Genomic DNA, 14249 nt, shown 5'->3' with positions numbered 1-14249 from the left:
ATATATATGGATTCAAACACAAATAAGGTTTCCTTAATTAATCATATTGTATAATTATAATTTAGAGCTATTCAAATAACCAACAACTCGTGATTGGTTTCTTCGCGAAAGTTTAAATTGAGAAAAATATGCTTCGATTTAAAATAGGAGAAGTCATGAAAATTTAAGGTTTCCGAGAGATGCCCGTAATTAGTTGCTACTTTAACCATGCGCCGATGTAAAAAGAGACATTGAATCTTCCGGCGGTCGTGTTAACATCTCTACGAGGAACGATTCATCGCGAACAATAACAATTTTGACGAGTTGTGATACTGTGCCAGTATCTGACATCCGGCATTTTGATCCCACGAACCCTCGAGATTTACCGCTATGCGTGTCATCCGCGGCATCCCTATGATTTGCCCGCTGTCGCCGACGGGGCTCATTCATCGACCAGGCGAACTATAACCCGATGGCATAAATCCGCGGCTTGGTTCGGATTGTACAAAACGCGTCTATGGCGCCTACATGCTTGTCTCGATATAAATTCGCGATTCGACGGGATACCTCGACGCGGTTTCATGTACGACGTAATTACCACCCTGTCGGATTGATTTTCCGTTCGTTCAATTGAACGATACCCCAATTGGCCGCCCGCAGGTCGAGGGTGCTGTGTGTTGGCATACAATACACCCTTGCATGCGTATGTCGAGAGAGAGAGAGAGAGAGAGAGAGAGAGAGAGAGAGAGAGAGAGAGAAAGAGAGCCCGTTCAAAGCTGTACCAGTGGCGTCGATTGGCTGATCGACGAAACTGCGTGCGGCTGTTTGTATTGCGATTCGATGAAAAGAATCACCCTTTTGCCAACAACATGAAGGAAATTCACCACCACGGAAATAGCAACTTGAGTATTGAATTTTTGTCGTCGCCCTGTCACGATGCACTTTGTGGACAACGACTGCTGACGATTTTTCTCCGTCTCATTTTAACACTCGACGAAGGAAGAAGCTCGAGAGGAAAAATGGCTATATGTACTATCGGATGAATAGGATTGGTGGGTGAAAAGGATTTTAGATGGACTTTATGAAAACGGCGTCAATTGATTGAATGATTGTCTCCGATTTTATGTAGAGCGAAGTCGTGCATAAGTCTATAGCGATGAATGAAATATAAATGAAATTGTTATATTTACGGAAAGATTTTATTGTGTGTGTGTGTGTGTGTGTGTGCGTGTGTGTGTGCGCGCGCGCGTGCGTGCGTGCGTGCGTGCGTGCATGCGTGCGTGCGTGCGTGCGTGCGTGTGTGTATGTGTGTGTGTGTGTGGAATAAAATTTAGCTAAATAGTTCTGAAAATAATTTTGTTGGATTATTAAAATAATTATGGACGTTCAAGCATAATGAGCAAGTTGCAAAAAATTTTTTAGCAACCATTTTGAGCATTCAACATAATTATTTTGATGGCCTAATAAAATTATATTCAAATCTGTATCTAGCTAAATTTTCTAGATACTTCTCCAAAACTACCCTGATAAGAATATTCGCAGCTTTCCTAAACATCCATTCAATTATTGTTTAATATTTTGTTATGTTGTAACAATACCGCGCAGATAAAAGTTTGATTTTATTTAATAATTGAAACAATTCTCCTGGTAAAAAATTTAAAATATATACAATTTACGTAGACACAGTACAATTATTGTTGTTTAGTAACAATAGATTATTATATTACTTAAAATATCATGCAATCCATTTATGCCCGTTTTCATCAATGTAGATTAACTTTAATCTTGATTCAACTTACTCTTTGTCTTTTTCTAGTTGTAAAGATTAGAAAAAGATGAAAAGAATAAGTTGAACCGAGATTAAAGTTAATTTACATTGGTGGAAATAGGCCTTAGTGTCGCATTTTTGTTCGATAATGGGTTCAAATTTTGCGCATCTTTTGTGCGAAGTAACTGCAAGCAAAGCGTTACATACATCTAAGCAGTTTTATTTTTTTAATAACTGCTATAAAAAATGAAATTTTTATCAGAATGTTTTTTTGTATAGTACTAACAATCAGTAATAAATGAGAAATCTTAGTTCAGTGTGGTACAAATTTCTTATCGTCAGTAGTCATTATGAATCTTGTTTCTCGATATAGAGAATAAAGACCAACGTTAATTTAATTTGTGACGATAAATTTTTGCTTGTCGCCGACATAATTTTCCTGACCTTTCAGAATTGCGAGGACTCGCGGATTCACCGAGGAAAGCGTATTGTACTCAAACTATTGATCGGTAGTGCCGCACTAGTGCCGCACCAATACTCGTAATCTCGACCATACTTTACACCAGCAAATTCACCTCGATCTCGACCGAACGAGTTTTACAAATTAAAAAAGAAAAAAGAAAATAACAAAAGTGCGGAACCGAGTAAGCTACTTCGAGCGGGGTTTCGTTTCGAATCGTACAAAAATATCACATACTCGACATACGAACTGGGGCAGGCAGAAAAAATTCGCGCAGCCATTTTCAGGATCAAAAAATCCGATCGTTATTTTCATTTCAGTGTTATATGTTGATAGAACTTCACGATATTTAGCTATGTTTTGTTTGTAAGCTTCTGCTTTAGGAACGACAACTTTTACATAAAATTTACCTACGATTAATCTCGGTAATTCTCATACTTAGTGCAGGATGTCCTTCGTTTCCTTGTTTCTCGGCAATTAACGATATGTTCCGGTCATTCTCGCTAAGCGTGAGAAGGTAAGCCCGAGTTGTACGCTATAAGCGTTGAAAATTTAGGATGGCTTAACGTCGGGCACGATTATCGGTCGAATTTAAATGGAAGATGTGCTTAAATTTTAGTTCCTGTTCGTACCGTGGATTCCTATAAAGAAGCTCTGTCAAGATAACCATCGGCGCGATTAAACGCGATGGTAACCTATTTTTGCTGCTGTGAATCTTGTAGCTAGATATTCATGGATAAAAAAAGAAGAGAGAGAGAGAGAGAGAGAGAAGTAGATGAATTTCTGTTAGAACTGTAGTAATTCTGTGATTCCTCTTTCGAATGGATAAATAGTTATCCAGTAATGGCTTGTTACGAAATGAGAAAAAAGTTCAGATAATCTGCCAACTTTCGTGGCTATGTGGAAAGGTGAAGACTAGCGAAATGCTTTCTATCTAGAGTTTAAACGCTTCTTTGCTCGTTAACCCGTTGATCACCTGTTGGCAATCTAACACGGAGATTCAACATCAATCTGTATTCGGGTCGAGGAAACGAGAAACACGAAATGACCGTTACTTGGAATTAATTTGACCAAACATCATGAAACGCGTTATTCTCTCACTCAGGACCATTCATACTGATTTCTCCCTGTGGCAACACTTGAGAACTTGTTGTGAAATTGCTATGAAATTGCTGTGAAATTAGAAACGATCGTAACTTCCGTTCTTGTTAAGAGACATCTTGAGGAACTCTTAATTGTCTGAGATGTGGAACTTATTATTTCGTCAATCCTTTAATGCAATCCAAGACAAAGATTTAATATAAGTTAGTGACTTAGCGTTAATGGTACACGAAATGCGGGGCGAATACCGAAATGAATTTGCGGAAATGCGAATTTCGTAAAGCATTTCGTTGTGTTCTGTCGCGCTAGGACCATCATTTCAGAGGAACGTTAACTTTCATTGGTCGTTATAATTGGAAACATTGCAGCAACATAATTGGAGGAAATGGACTGTAGCCTCTATATACATCGTCTGTATAATTTCTAGAATATATTTAATGAAAACTCAATAATCATAATGCAGATGAATAAAGAAGTCGCACTTGGCGATCACGAAGGTGTATTATTTAACAGCGAAAATAAAGGCTCGAATAAATTTTCTATCAAATCAAATGCGGTCTTGTTTCACACCCGTGAGCGTATTAATTCATCAGGTCGTGTACGAGCAATTTGTCGGCATGCGTGACGCACATGCAAAATTCGCGAGAGCGAGTGACGTCGTATCTTTCATTAAAATTCGCATCGCTGAATTGTATCATTGTTTTGCACTTGCAACGAATTTTTGCAGTTTCGGTGGAATAATCAAACTCGTGGAATCATCAACTCTCTTTCTCTCTCACACCCACTCACTCACTCACTCACTCACTCACTCTCTCTCTCTCTCTCTCTCTCTCTCTCTCTCTCTCTCTCTTTCTGTAGCTCTCTTTTTCTTTCGAAATACAGTCTCGCTTTTAGGGACGCTAGGATTTGTCACTGCTCTTGACACCGCTGCTCTCCTTGAATAAAAAACGAAATCGATGACATGTGGTAACGAATTTCACAAAGCGACGGGTCCTGTCCCGTCAGTTTCCATCTATACCACTCTGCACTTCCGCGAAATTCCTACGGAGTTGTTTTTGTTGATCCGCTCGTTACAAAAACATCCCTGTGTTGTCGTTGTTACGGATCGTGTTACGAAACGCGGTGTAACGGGAAGGTGGATTACTAGGATCGAACGTATAACGGAGATTCAAATATACCTACTAGTTTCACACATAGTAGTTCATATTGCACGATATATATTTCTCATTGATAATGATCTTTTATTAAAAAATTACTTTGCTTATTTTTCGAACTTTCATCCATTACAAACATTGTGTTTCGTATATATAATTTTACTATAAATCTCAAGAATCTGTTGCCGAAAAAATGCTTAAAGATGTCTTTGTCTAACTCCTTATTGCTTCTCTTATTTTTTTGCGTTACCATCCGTAACAAATATTATCCTGAATGTAGTCCTAATTTCTATAAATTTTAAGGACTTGCGATCGAAGAATTGCTTAAAAATAGCTTTGTCTGACTGACTGTCATTATTATATTCGTTTAATTAGTATTGATCTATTAAATAGAAGAAATAATCAGTAATTGAAGATTCTAGATATATTTTTGACAATTGCAATTCTTTCAACGACAATCGACTTTTCCAATTCACGAAAAGAAGTCTAAAAATTTAGTTCATATAGAAAAAATGAAAATAATTTTATTTGGCTTGTCAAAATAATTATTAGAACGCTCAAATTGATTCCTAAAATGTTAAAACCTTTTACTGCATTATTTAACATTTTAAGCATTCTCATAATTATTTTCATGAGAAACCTACAAAATTGCATTCAGATCTGTATATTGCTAAATTTTTAGATATATTAGCAAAACTATTCTTTTCATGTATATAATGAGTATGTAAAATATGAAGAGAAATAATAAATTCGTCTTTAACGAAGAGTTTTTCTCTTTTGTAGCTAGATCTCTTTAAAATATCACGAAACAAGAAACTATTCATGCGATATCACTGTCAACACGCTTGTTGTATGATACTGAAGAATCGTGTAGGGGAAAACGAGAAACAATCGTACGAAGTGCAACAAAATGAAATTCTTGATACGGCATCGCGAATGCTCTCAGATTACGCTTCAGCAGTGATTGCAGCCACATTTATACGTTACTGAATTGGTGAACTATTCTCTTCGCATGAACAAACGAACGCGTGATTGTGCCCCATTTTCCCCGTGATCGACTCTTTGCACGATCTCGGACATACCCAGATAAGTGCTGTTGGTAATAACCCAGAAGAGTTTTAGCGGATCAACCATTAAACCACGTTCATCACATAAACTAGCCGGTCCGGTATAGACGACGGACCCAGACCACTACCAGGCTGCCACTACCGGTTCCCCACGGACGGTATCACCTAGTTTACCGCTTCCGGTCGACCTCCCGCTGGTCGGAACTGTCGTGCGCGGTCGACACACACTCTCACACACACGGCGAGCCCGGGAGAGGACGTTTATCTCCACTGACCACCGACGCTGACCAACGGACGTCGTCCACACCTACAGACACAGGTGCACATGTCACTGGGAGATTCACCACGATTCGTCGTGTCACTGTCTTTCCGGTTACAGACTGGTTATTCAGTTTGCCGAGGACGAGGAAACACACGGAAACGGTTTTTTTATCTTCTATAACCGATACGCGCTCCTCACTTTCATACGTTTCTGATGGATTCCCGCCGCGCGCGTCGAATTCACGCGCCGATTTCGCGCACTCGGTAATCTCGCGCGCGTTATCTTGTCGCAGGCCGGCACCGACGTATCGGTACGTCGTCCTGTACTGGGTCTGTCATTGACATATTTTTATCGCTCCGTCTAGTGCACATTCATGTACACGTGTGTAATCATGGGTAGCTCAATGCGACGAATGTAGACCAGCGGGAGAGAAGAGCGATCGAGACGAAACGATGGGAAAGGAAGGAACGTGAAGCCACGAGTAGACGCAAGAGTCGAGGAAGCGTGAGCAGGAGGGAAAGAGAGAGGGTAACGGACGATAGGAGGGAGAGTCCGACGGAGGGTGCAAGAGAGCGGCGTCGGCGTCGGCGTCGGCGTCGGCGTCGGCGTCGGCGGTGGTGATGCCGGCGGTGGTGGCGGGACAGCTATTCCTCGCGGGGGAGCAAAGCGAGGCACGACTCGCGGGCGAACGTGCTACGTGCGATACATACGCAGGAAAAGCAATGAGTATACAGAGACCGACGGCCGCCCGCGGGGTCCAGAATTGCGCAGCCGCGCCAAATCAGTCGGGGGCGCACAATCCACCCTCAGTCAATATATACTGTGTCACCGCGTAACGCAGAACACGGAATCGTCGGAATGCGGTCCCGCCACGGAGGATACATCTGGCTACGTGGGCACTCGCACGACTCGTGCAAACGTTGATGAGCGATTAGAAGCTATAGAAGCTAAATCAGAGAGCCAAGTGGGCAGAAGAACTTCAACAAGAAGTTAACACGGAATGAATGATTTTGCTGAAGTATCTAAAAATTTAAATACTAATCTGAAAATAATTTTGTTCAACTATTAAAATAATTATATTGGATGATCATATTAATTGTAAGAGAGATTCAAACATGATAATAATAGGGCAAAAGGTTTTGATGCTCTAGCAATTAATTTGAGAATTCTTATATAATTATTTTGATGATTCAATAAAATACTTTTCAAATCTGTATCTAGCTAAATTTTAAATACTTTGACAAAATCGCTCTTTCCGTGTACTTCATTTCCGAGAGGAAGTTTATATTTTGTTACTTTTTAAGAGATTTGAGAAGCTACGAACTTATTACAGCAAGCATACGACGAAATAACTAATTTATTATTGATTATTAGATAAAAGAAATTAGACATATTTGATGAAATTCTATTTGAGGGATTGACGCTTTATCCGTACGTGATGAAATCATAGAGAGTACTTGGCGAATTATTCTTTGTAACATTCTTGTTATTTAACTAATTCTGAATTATTTTAGTTCATTAATTGAAGAGTATAAATGGAATTAAATGCATTATATAATCATTACATGTTTAATCATTATTCCATTGATCACTCAAATAACTAAAACTAGACAATAAAGTTTCTATATAAATGACAGCTCAGTGGATAGCTTTTTATAATGTTACATATGAGAATCATTTTTAATCAACTCTATAATTGCTATATAAAAAAAATCAATAAAAATTCCTGGAACAACTTGTGATTGTATTTTATTTTTAAATAAATAATCATCATTCTCTTTTAAGCAGTAATTTTCATTAGTATATATAACAAAATTAAAGTGATGAAAAACTATGGACGTAATTTTAATTCTACCTCAAATAATAACTAAAGAATTTGATCATTAAAAAAAATCTACTTTTATTATATAAACACTGAATGCACATAAATGATAATTTCTTTAATATTTAACGAGAATTTTTTATCTTTATCTAATCCTCTCGTTCTCTTGGATCTTTTTTTTTTATTACTGAGAATGTAATTCCGAATAGTTCTACGCCTTGTTCAAAAGGGTTGTGCACGTGCTTCGAGTTCACGAGCAACATGCTCGGTTGAATCTGAAACTTTGATTCAGCACTTATTTGGTACTCTATTTCTGCGCGTCTCGTACGAAATTCGCGTAGAGGGAGTTTTCTTCCCTCCGGAAGGGAAAGATGGAGAAATGTAAATAAAAGACACTATTCGTAATGCGTGTTTCATATAACGCGCTGTCAAGTGCCAGACGGAATGTCTCCTTTGCACTCCCTTTAGCATGCGAAATATCTTGACATCGCATCTTGATATCTTTTAGCTCTCTGACTAGTTCGTCTCAAATAAGTATCAATGTTCTACATTATTGACACACTGTCTTATGGAAAGAGAGAGCTGCATACCTAAGAGAAACTTATTTCATGAAAGGTAACTTACAAAGAATTTTCAAAGTTATTATGATTATCTCGATAGTTAATTTCCTATTAACTTTCTGCTAAGTCCACGTAAAGTTAAATTTTGTTATCTACCTTATAATTTAAAAAAAAATTGCACCTAACTTTTGCTATTAAATATTTTCTGAATGGAATTTGTTGCATTATCTATATTGACAGAGAAAGAGAGAATCTATGACAATATCGAGAGAAGAGCACGATTGTGTGTGATACGTGGACAGATAATAGTTCTTCAATACAGATTATTCGAGATTATGGAGAATATCCGGTACAGACAACTGTTTAAATATATGTTTCATTTGCTTTGGATTAAAACGCTGCGTTAAATCTCTATCACTATAACTCGATATGCATGGAATGTTGTCCACAAATCCGGGACATTCTACGACAACTACTGCGCATAGTCGTAAACAATAGTGGCAAAACATAGCGATGGTGCTGACTAGCGAAGTGCTATCTGAGGTAGTCTCCATATTATAGCGAATATTGCCCCGACTAATTAAGCGCGCGAAATACTCGGATTAGGTTTCGTCTCGGTAGTGGCACATATCGATCTCGGAGAAAGTGATCAATGAGATACGAACCAAATGAAGCTTATAGACATTAATGTTATGGAAATGACCAAGTAATTAAATTCGTCTATCATGTAGTGATTCTCAATGTTTTCAACTCTCGTAAAAATCTTTCTATAAATTTTTTTTTATTGTTAACACTAAAAGTGTACCAACGTTTCCTACTCTAAAAAACTAAGTAAATGAATTACTTACGAAGATAAAAAAGATAATGAAAAATCAAATATTTCATCAATCTGAAAGATATAATTATTGAAAAAGATATTGTCAAAAGATTTCAGAATCCTATCTTTTACATAAGTAATATAGTATATATTAATCTAAAAAATTAAAACGATTAATAATGACTGCTCGGTATATTTCTCGTTAAATAGAAGTGGTTAATGTAAAATGTATTTACTGGATCGGACAAATTGTATTACGCAAGAAGGCTATAGTATATGAAATTCTTGAACGCGTACTCGAAGACTCGAACAGAATTTATCAATGTGGGAATTCCAAAGCTATCTTCTCTCTCTCTCTCTCTCTCTCTCTCTCTCTCTCTCTCTCTCTCTCTCTCTCTCCCTCCTTCCCTCCCTCCCCTTTACTATCTTTGATATGTAACATGTCTTATAAAATAATGTGCATCAAAAAAGTTCTGCACCAGTTGGGTTCAAACTAAAGTTAAACCGCAATCGAGAAAGTATGTCAAGGTATTCCTCTACCTTTAACAAAAGTAAATCACATAGTTTTGTGAAATAGAGTACAGAGCCATTATTGAAATTTAGTTCTACTTTTTCTTCATTTTTTATTCTTCATTTTTCATAGGATATTATTTAAAAATACCAGTTAATTAATATGATTAGAAGATAAACTTCACGATCTTGTTTATATATTTCTTTCCTTTTTTTGTATTTGATTTTATATTAAACTGAAAAAATTGAGGAACGCTTCTCCGATTTTAGAATTTTAAAGTTTTGCATAGTCACGAGGAAAATTCGAGAGAGAAGTCGTGCATCTGTTCGCACACTTTCAAGCTGCTGTCGAGGAATTACCGCAATCCACCAGATCTATCATCCTTCATTGAATCTTCAAAGAGCATTTCGCATTCAGTTCTGACATTCGCTAATCTATTCCCGAACACGACAGACGAGCTCGATACTTTTCGACTTATACCTTTAAACGAACTGTCTTGCTTTTCTTTTGATTAACAAAAAATTTAGTTGCTTCTGCGAAATACATTTTTCAGCTTTGTAAATAACAAAAAGATTTGTTTGTACCAATTAATTAATTTAATTTGTGTAAAATTATAGTTTTAATACAGTTTAATCAAAATTTTTTGTTCGGTATATTTCAATCAAATTTTTGTTACAGTGAAATTTTGATTTATAGACCGAAACATTTTACTCAATATAGAACTACAACACGATCTCTTCTATCTGATCAAAAATATAATATTAAAACTTTGCAATTTTAATCTTTAATTTATAATGTATTAATGGAAACAAGGGTATTTAATAAACTAATTCTCATTTGTCCCAAAAACCTACTGAGATTCGTCAAAGTCAAAGGAAAAGGGTTCGTGAATATTTCTTGTTGCGAAAAGCTTGAACTAAAGTATCGGAATCTATTTCCGAAGAAAAACGACGCCATAGGTTACTCCAATAAATAATATACGAACCGATTTGCCGGAAGTCATTGCACGTTTCTCGTGCGGAACTTGAAACTGACTCAAATACAATACAACTTTGACGAGTTGTATTATGATATAATACAATATTAAGGGCAACATCGATGTCATCAATAATGTGAGGCGACTAACTGATGAAAAAAATCCTATTAAGCATTCCTGAATCAATTTCAAGACTTTTCAGATACTTCATTATGTATACATGAAACGCAGGCTGCAATATAGTCGACACAAATAATTTTTCTGACCAATGTCAAGTATCGATTTTTAGATTGTTCAACAGTTGATTGTAAAAACACGCCAATCACATTCCCACGAAATTTCAGATATTCTAGCACTATATCATGAATTTTATAACAGTACCATTTTATCTTAAACTGGTTGACGAAGACAAGTAAAGTGAAAAATTCATATTTTATGTAACATTGGGTATGGGAAAAAGTTCGTGGCGATTTTTTAGTAAAATTAAAATGTTTTTCTTAGAGTATTGAAATCAATTTATTTAAACCAAATATGCTCCATTATTTTCAATAATAATTAGATGTAATGGGAAAAACGCCACGAACTTTTTCCCACATCTAATATTTTACCATTTTTGGGGCAAAGCCATAATTCCATCGTGACAGAACTTCTGTGATTTCTGATCGAAAAACTGCTTCAAGTGATTTTCACAGGCCTCTTTTGAAGCTAGCTTTACATCATTAAGAGAATTCTGCAGAGACCTAAACAAACGATAGTCTGAGGGTGCTATGTCAGGACTATACGGTGGATGCATTAAAAAACTTCCCAATCAAGCTCTCGCAATTTTTGCCGAGTTATCAAAGATGTGTGTGGTCGAGCGTTGTCGTGATGGAAGACGACATCTCTCCTATTGATTAATTCTAGCCGCTTCCTCTCAATTGCTTGTTGTAATCTCTGCAGTTGTTCACAGTAGAGTTCGGAATTAATTGTTTGATTGGACGATAACAGCATAGTGGGAAAGGAATGAGATAACTCATAGTGAACGATTCTCTTCCAGTCCCACCACACACACAACATCACCTTCTTCCTCGTCAATCCAGGTTTTGCGATTGCTTGCGCCTTCTCTCCTTTCTTTATCCACGATCTTTTCCTAGTTGGATTGTCGTAGATGATCCATTTTTCATCACCAGTTATCATTCTCTTCAGAAATGGCTCAATTTCATTCCGTTTCAGTAACGTATCACAAACGTTAATTCGGTCCATCATGTTCCTAACACTCAACTCGTGAGGAACCCAAACATCGAGCTTTTTTTTGTATTCAGTTTTGTGTTAATGATTTAAAATTGTTTTGTCGATGCCTAGTTCCCTGACAATCTTCACAGTGCTCATATGCTTATCATGCTCGATTTTTACCATGATTTCATCGGACTTTTCAGTGATTGGTCGACCGGAGCGAGATTCATCTTTCACATCGAAATTTCCAGCACGAAAGCGAGCGAACCATTTCCGCGCTGCTGATTTAGAGTATCACCGTAAATAGCGCAAATTTTTTCACAAGCCTGTGCAGCATTCTTGCCTTTATCGTAGTATATACTGCAAAATGTAGCGAATTTTTTCCTTATTTATTTCCATTTTCAAAATAAAATAACTTTTGATCCACTTCACCGATTTCTTTTTCGGCTCAAAACAAAGGTTAAAATGTCACTTTTTAAACGCATGTCTAGTGTTGCCGATTAGTAGTTGCCGACTGCTGAGCATTTAATGCCATCTAGCAGGAAAAACGCCACGAACTTTTTCCCATACTCAATATTATTATTCTACATTTTTAAGAAAATTTTAATCTTCCATCTGTGAAGAGAAAATATTTAATATTCCCAATTTAAAATAAATGCTAACTCTATACATAAAATACTATTATATACTTAGTAAAATAATATTAAAAAATCTGAAATAAATAAAAATGCGTGTACTATCGTGTCAGCTTCACTGCAAAATTACTTTGAAATAAAGCACAACGAAAAATTGAAATAATAAATACATGCATAACAGTTTTATATATAAAAAGAGGTGTTTTTATAATTTCCGAGATTTTAGAACTAATATAATTATATTTCTATGAAGATCGTATTTTTTGCATTTTGTAATATTGCATATTTTTAAAAATAACCAACTTGATTGAAGCAGAAATATTCAATCTTATATACTAAAGAGTGGCGAGAAATTATTAGTACACGCGATCATCATCATCTATTAATCAAGATTCTTTAAAGTGTTTTTTCGAAAACTATCTATAGTGTAATCTAGCACTTTGATAATACTTAACATTTTATTCGATCGATTTCCATTTGCTAATTGAACATATTCGTCATGCCATGCATTTTGAGATGACAAGACTCCAGTCGTTTGTCGATAAAAAATATTAATAACATAGAAGTAAATGAACATTGTGCTATTTGTTAAAAGAACGATGCTTTTTAAACTGATTGTTTGTTAACAGTCACATTTTATATAGGATAATATTCAAATTATGCTATATAATCCTATAGGAAATTGTGTTGATGTCATATTTGAATGCTGTTTGTAACCATCTACTTAGGTATGTATGGAGACTAATTATATCGCAATTGTTGCGTAAACGCGACGATAATGGATTTCACGAGATCGAGTATTATAAATAGTAGCTATTAATACAGCAACCAATTTAACGGTAATCATGCGTATAATGCGTTCCTATGTGCATAATTTGTACAAATTTTACAGTTACTGATTTATTAAGTAAGCAATATTAAGATAGAAAATCTGCAGCAACAAATATGATTTCAGAGAGAGAGAGAAAGAGAGAGAGAGAGAGAGAGAGAGATTTATGATTTTTATTTTATAAAAGTTTGACATAATATTACATAAAATCAATATATGTATATACATATTTATTATTTCGTCCGAAATTTATATTTTGAAATTATTTACATTTCAAAAGGATAATATGAAAAGATCAATAAAATACTAATTATAATGTAACATCAATAAATTTTGTAAGCATGCAATTTATGGGAAAATATATTAGAAATATGTATCTTAAAAAAAATTCTAAATTTTATTTAAAAATTCTACAAAAAATGTGTGCACATGTCATATGTAAACGTATTTTTCTTTCTTAATTAATGTTTTAATAATTATGAATTTTTTTTTTTTATTTTTAGGATAAAGGAAATATGATACGTGTGTGATTGTGATATTGAAAGTAAAGTCTTTTTTAACGATATTTGTAACTATCTGACAACAGAATAGGAGCCTTTCATATAAACGCAATATGAAAGTAAACCGATACATATCTCACAACTGTTTCTTTTATCATGGTTTTATCATAAAACTGGATACGAAGGCTCGTGCATGGATATTTTCTGAACAAAGGAAAAGTACGACGATATCGGCAAAACATCAAAAGTGTTTTTCCCCATTTGGTTGGCATGCGCAGTTCGTTGTTCGTCGTTACGAGAGCGATGCACTGGGTGATCGCGCATAGAATGCGGAACCGGTAAAATGCGATTTGCAGATTCGTACGACAAGCAGCACGACAAGTGGTTGACAGGCACGACGGCCGACACCACATAGCAGCTGATCGAAAATTCTATTCTCCGGGCAAATTCATGCTCACGAATCCAGCTGCTCGACCGATGGACGGTGAAGTTACAACCGGTTAAAATGCGACAATCAACCGGAACGCTCGCGAAATTTTTATTCTCCTTTTGATATTTTTCAATTTGAAGTGTTGATGCTTAAAACCTATATTTAA

General features: G+C 36.0%; 1 protein-coding gene across 2 annotated transcripts in view; it reads right to left on the bottom strand.

Annotated features, from left to right (window-relative positions):
- The window catches only part of LOC108693708 (neural-cadherin-like), a 67074-nt gene extending 61394 nt beyond the window's left edge, over positions 1–5680 (bottom strand). For both annotated transcript variants that reach the window (XM_018202778.1, XM_018202779.1), the window contains exon 1: positions 5545–5680. In XM_018202778.1, the coding sequence (XP_018058267.1) occupies positions 5545–5596 (52 nt within the window). In that variant the 5' untranslated portion in view covers positions 5597–5680. The remainder of the gene's footprint in view (positions 1–5544) is intronic.
- Positions 5681–14249: the final 8569 nt, after the last annotated feature.

The sequence above is a fragment of the Atta colombica genome, unplaced genomic scaffold (genome assembly GCF_001594045.1).
Source record: "Atta colombica isolate Treedump-2 unplaced genomic scaffold, Acol1.0 scaffold96, whole genome shotgun sequence".
Taxonomy (NCBI): domain Eukaryota; kingdom Metazoa; phylum Arthropoda; class Insecta; order Hymenoptera; family Formicidae; genus Atta; species Atta colombica.
Note: the sequence above shows the minus strand (reverse complement) of the source record. Positions and strands in the feature narration are given on the sequence as shown.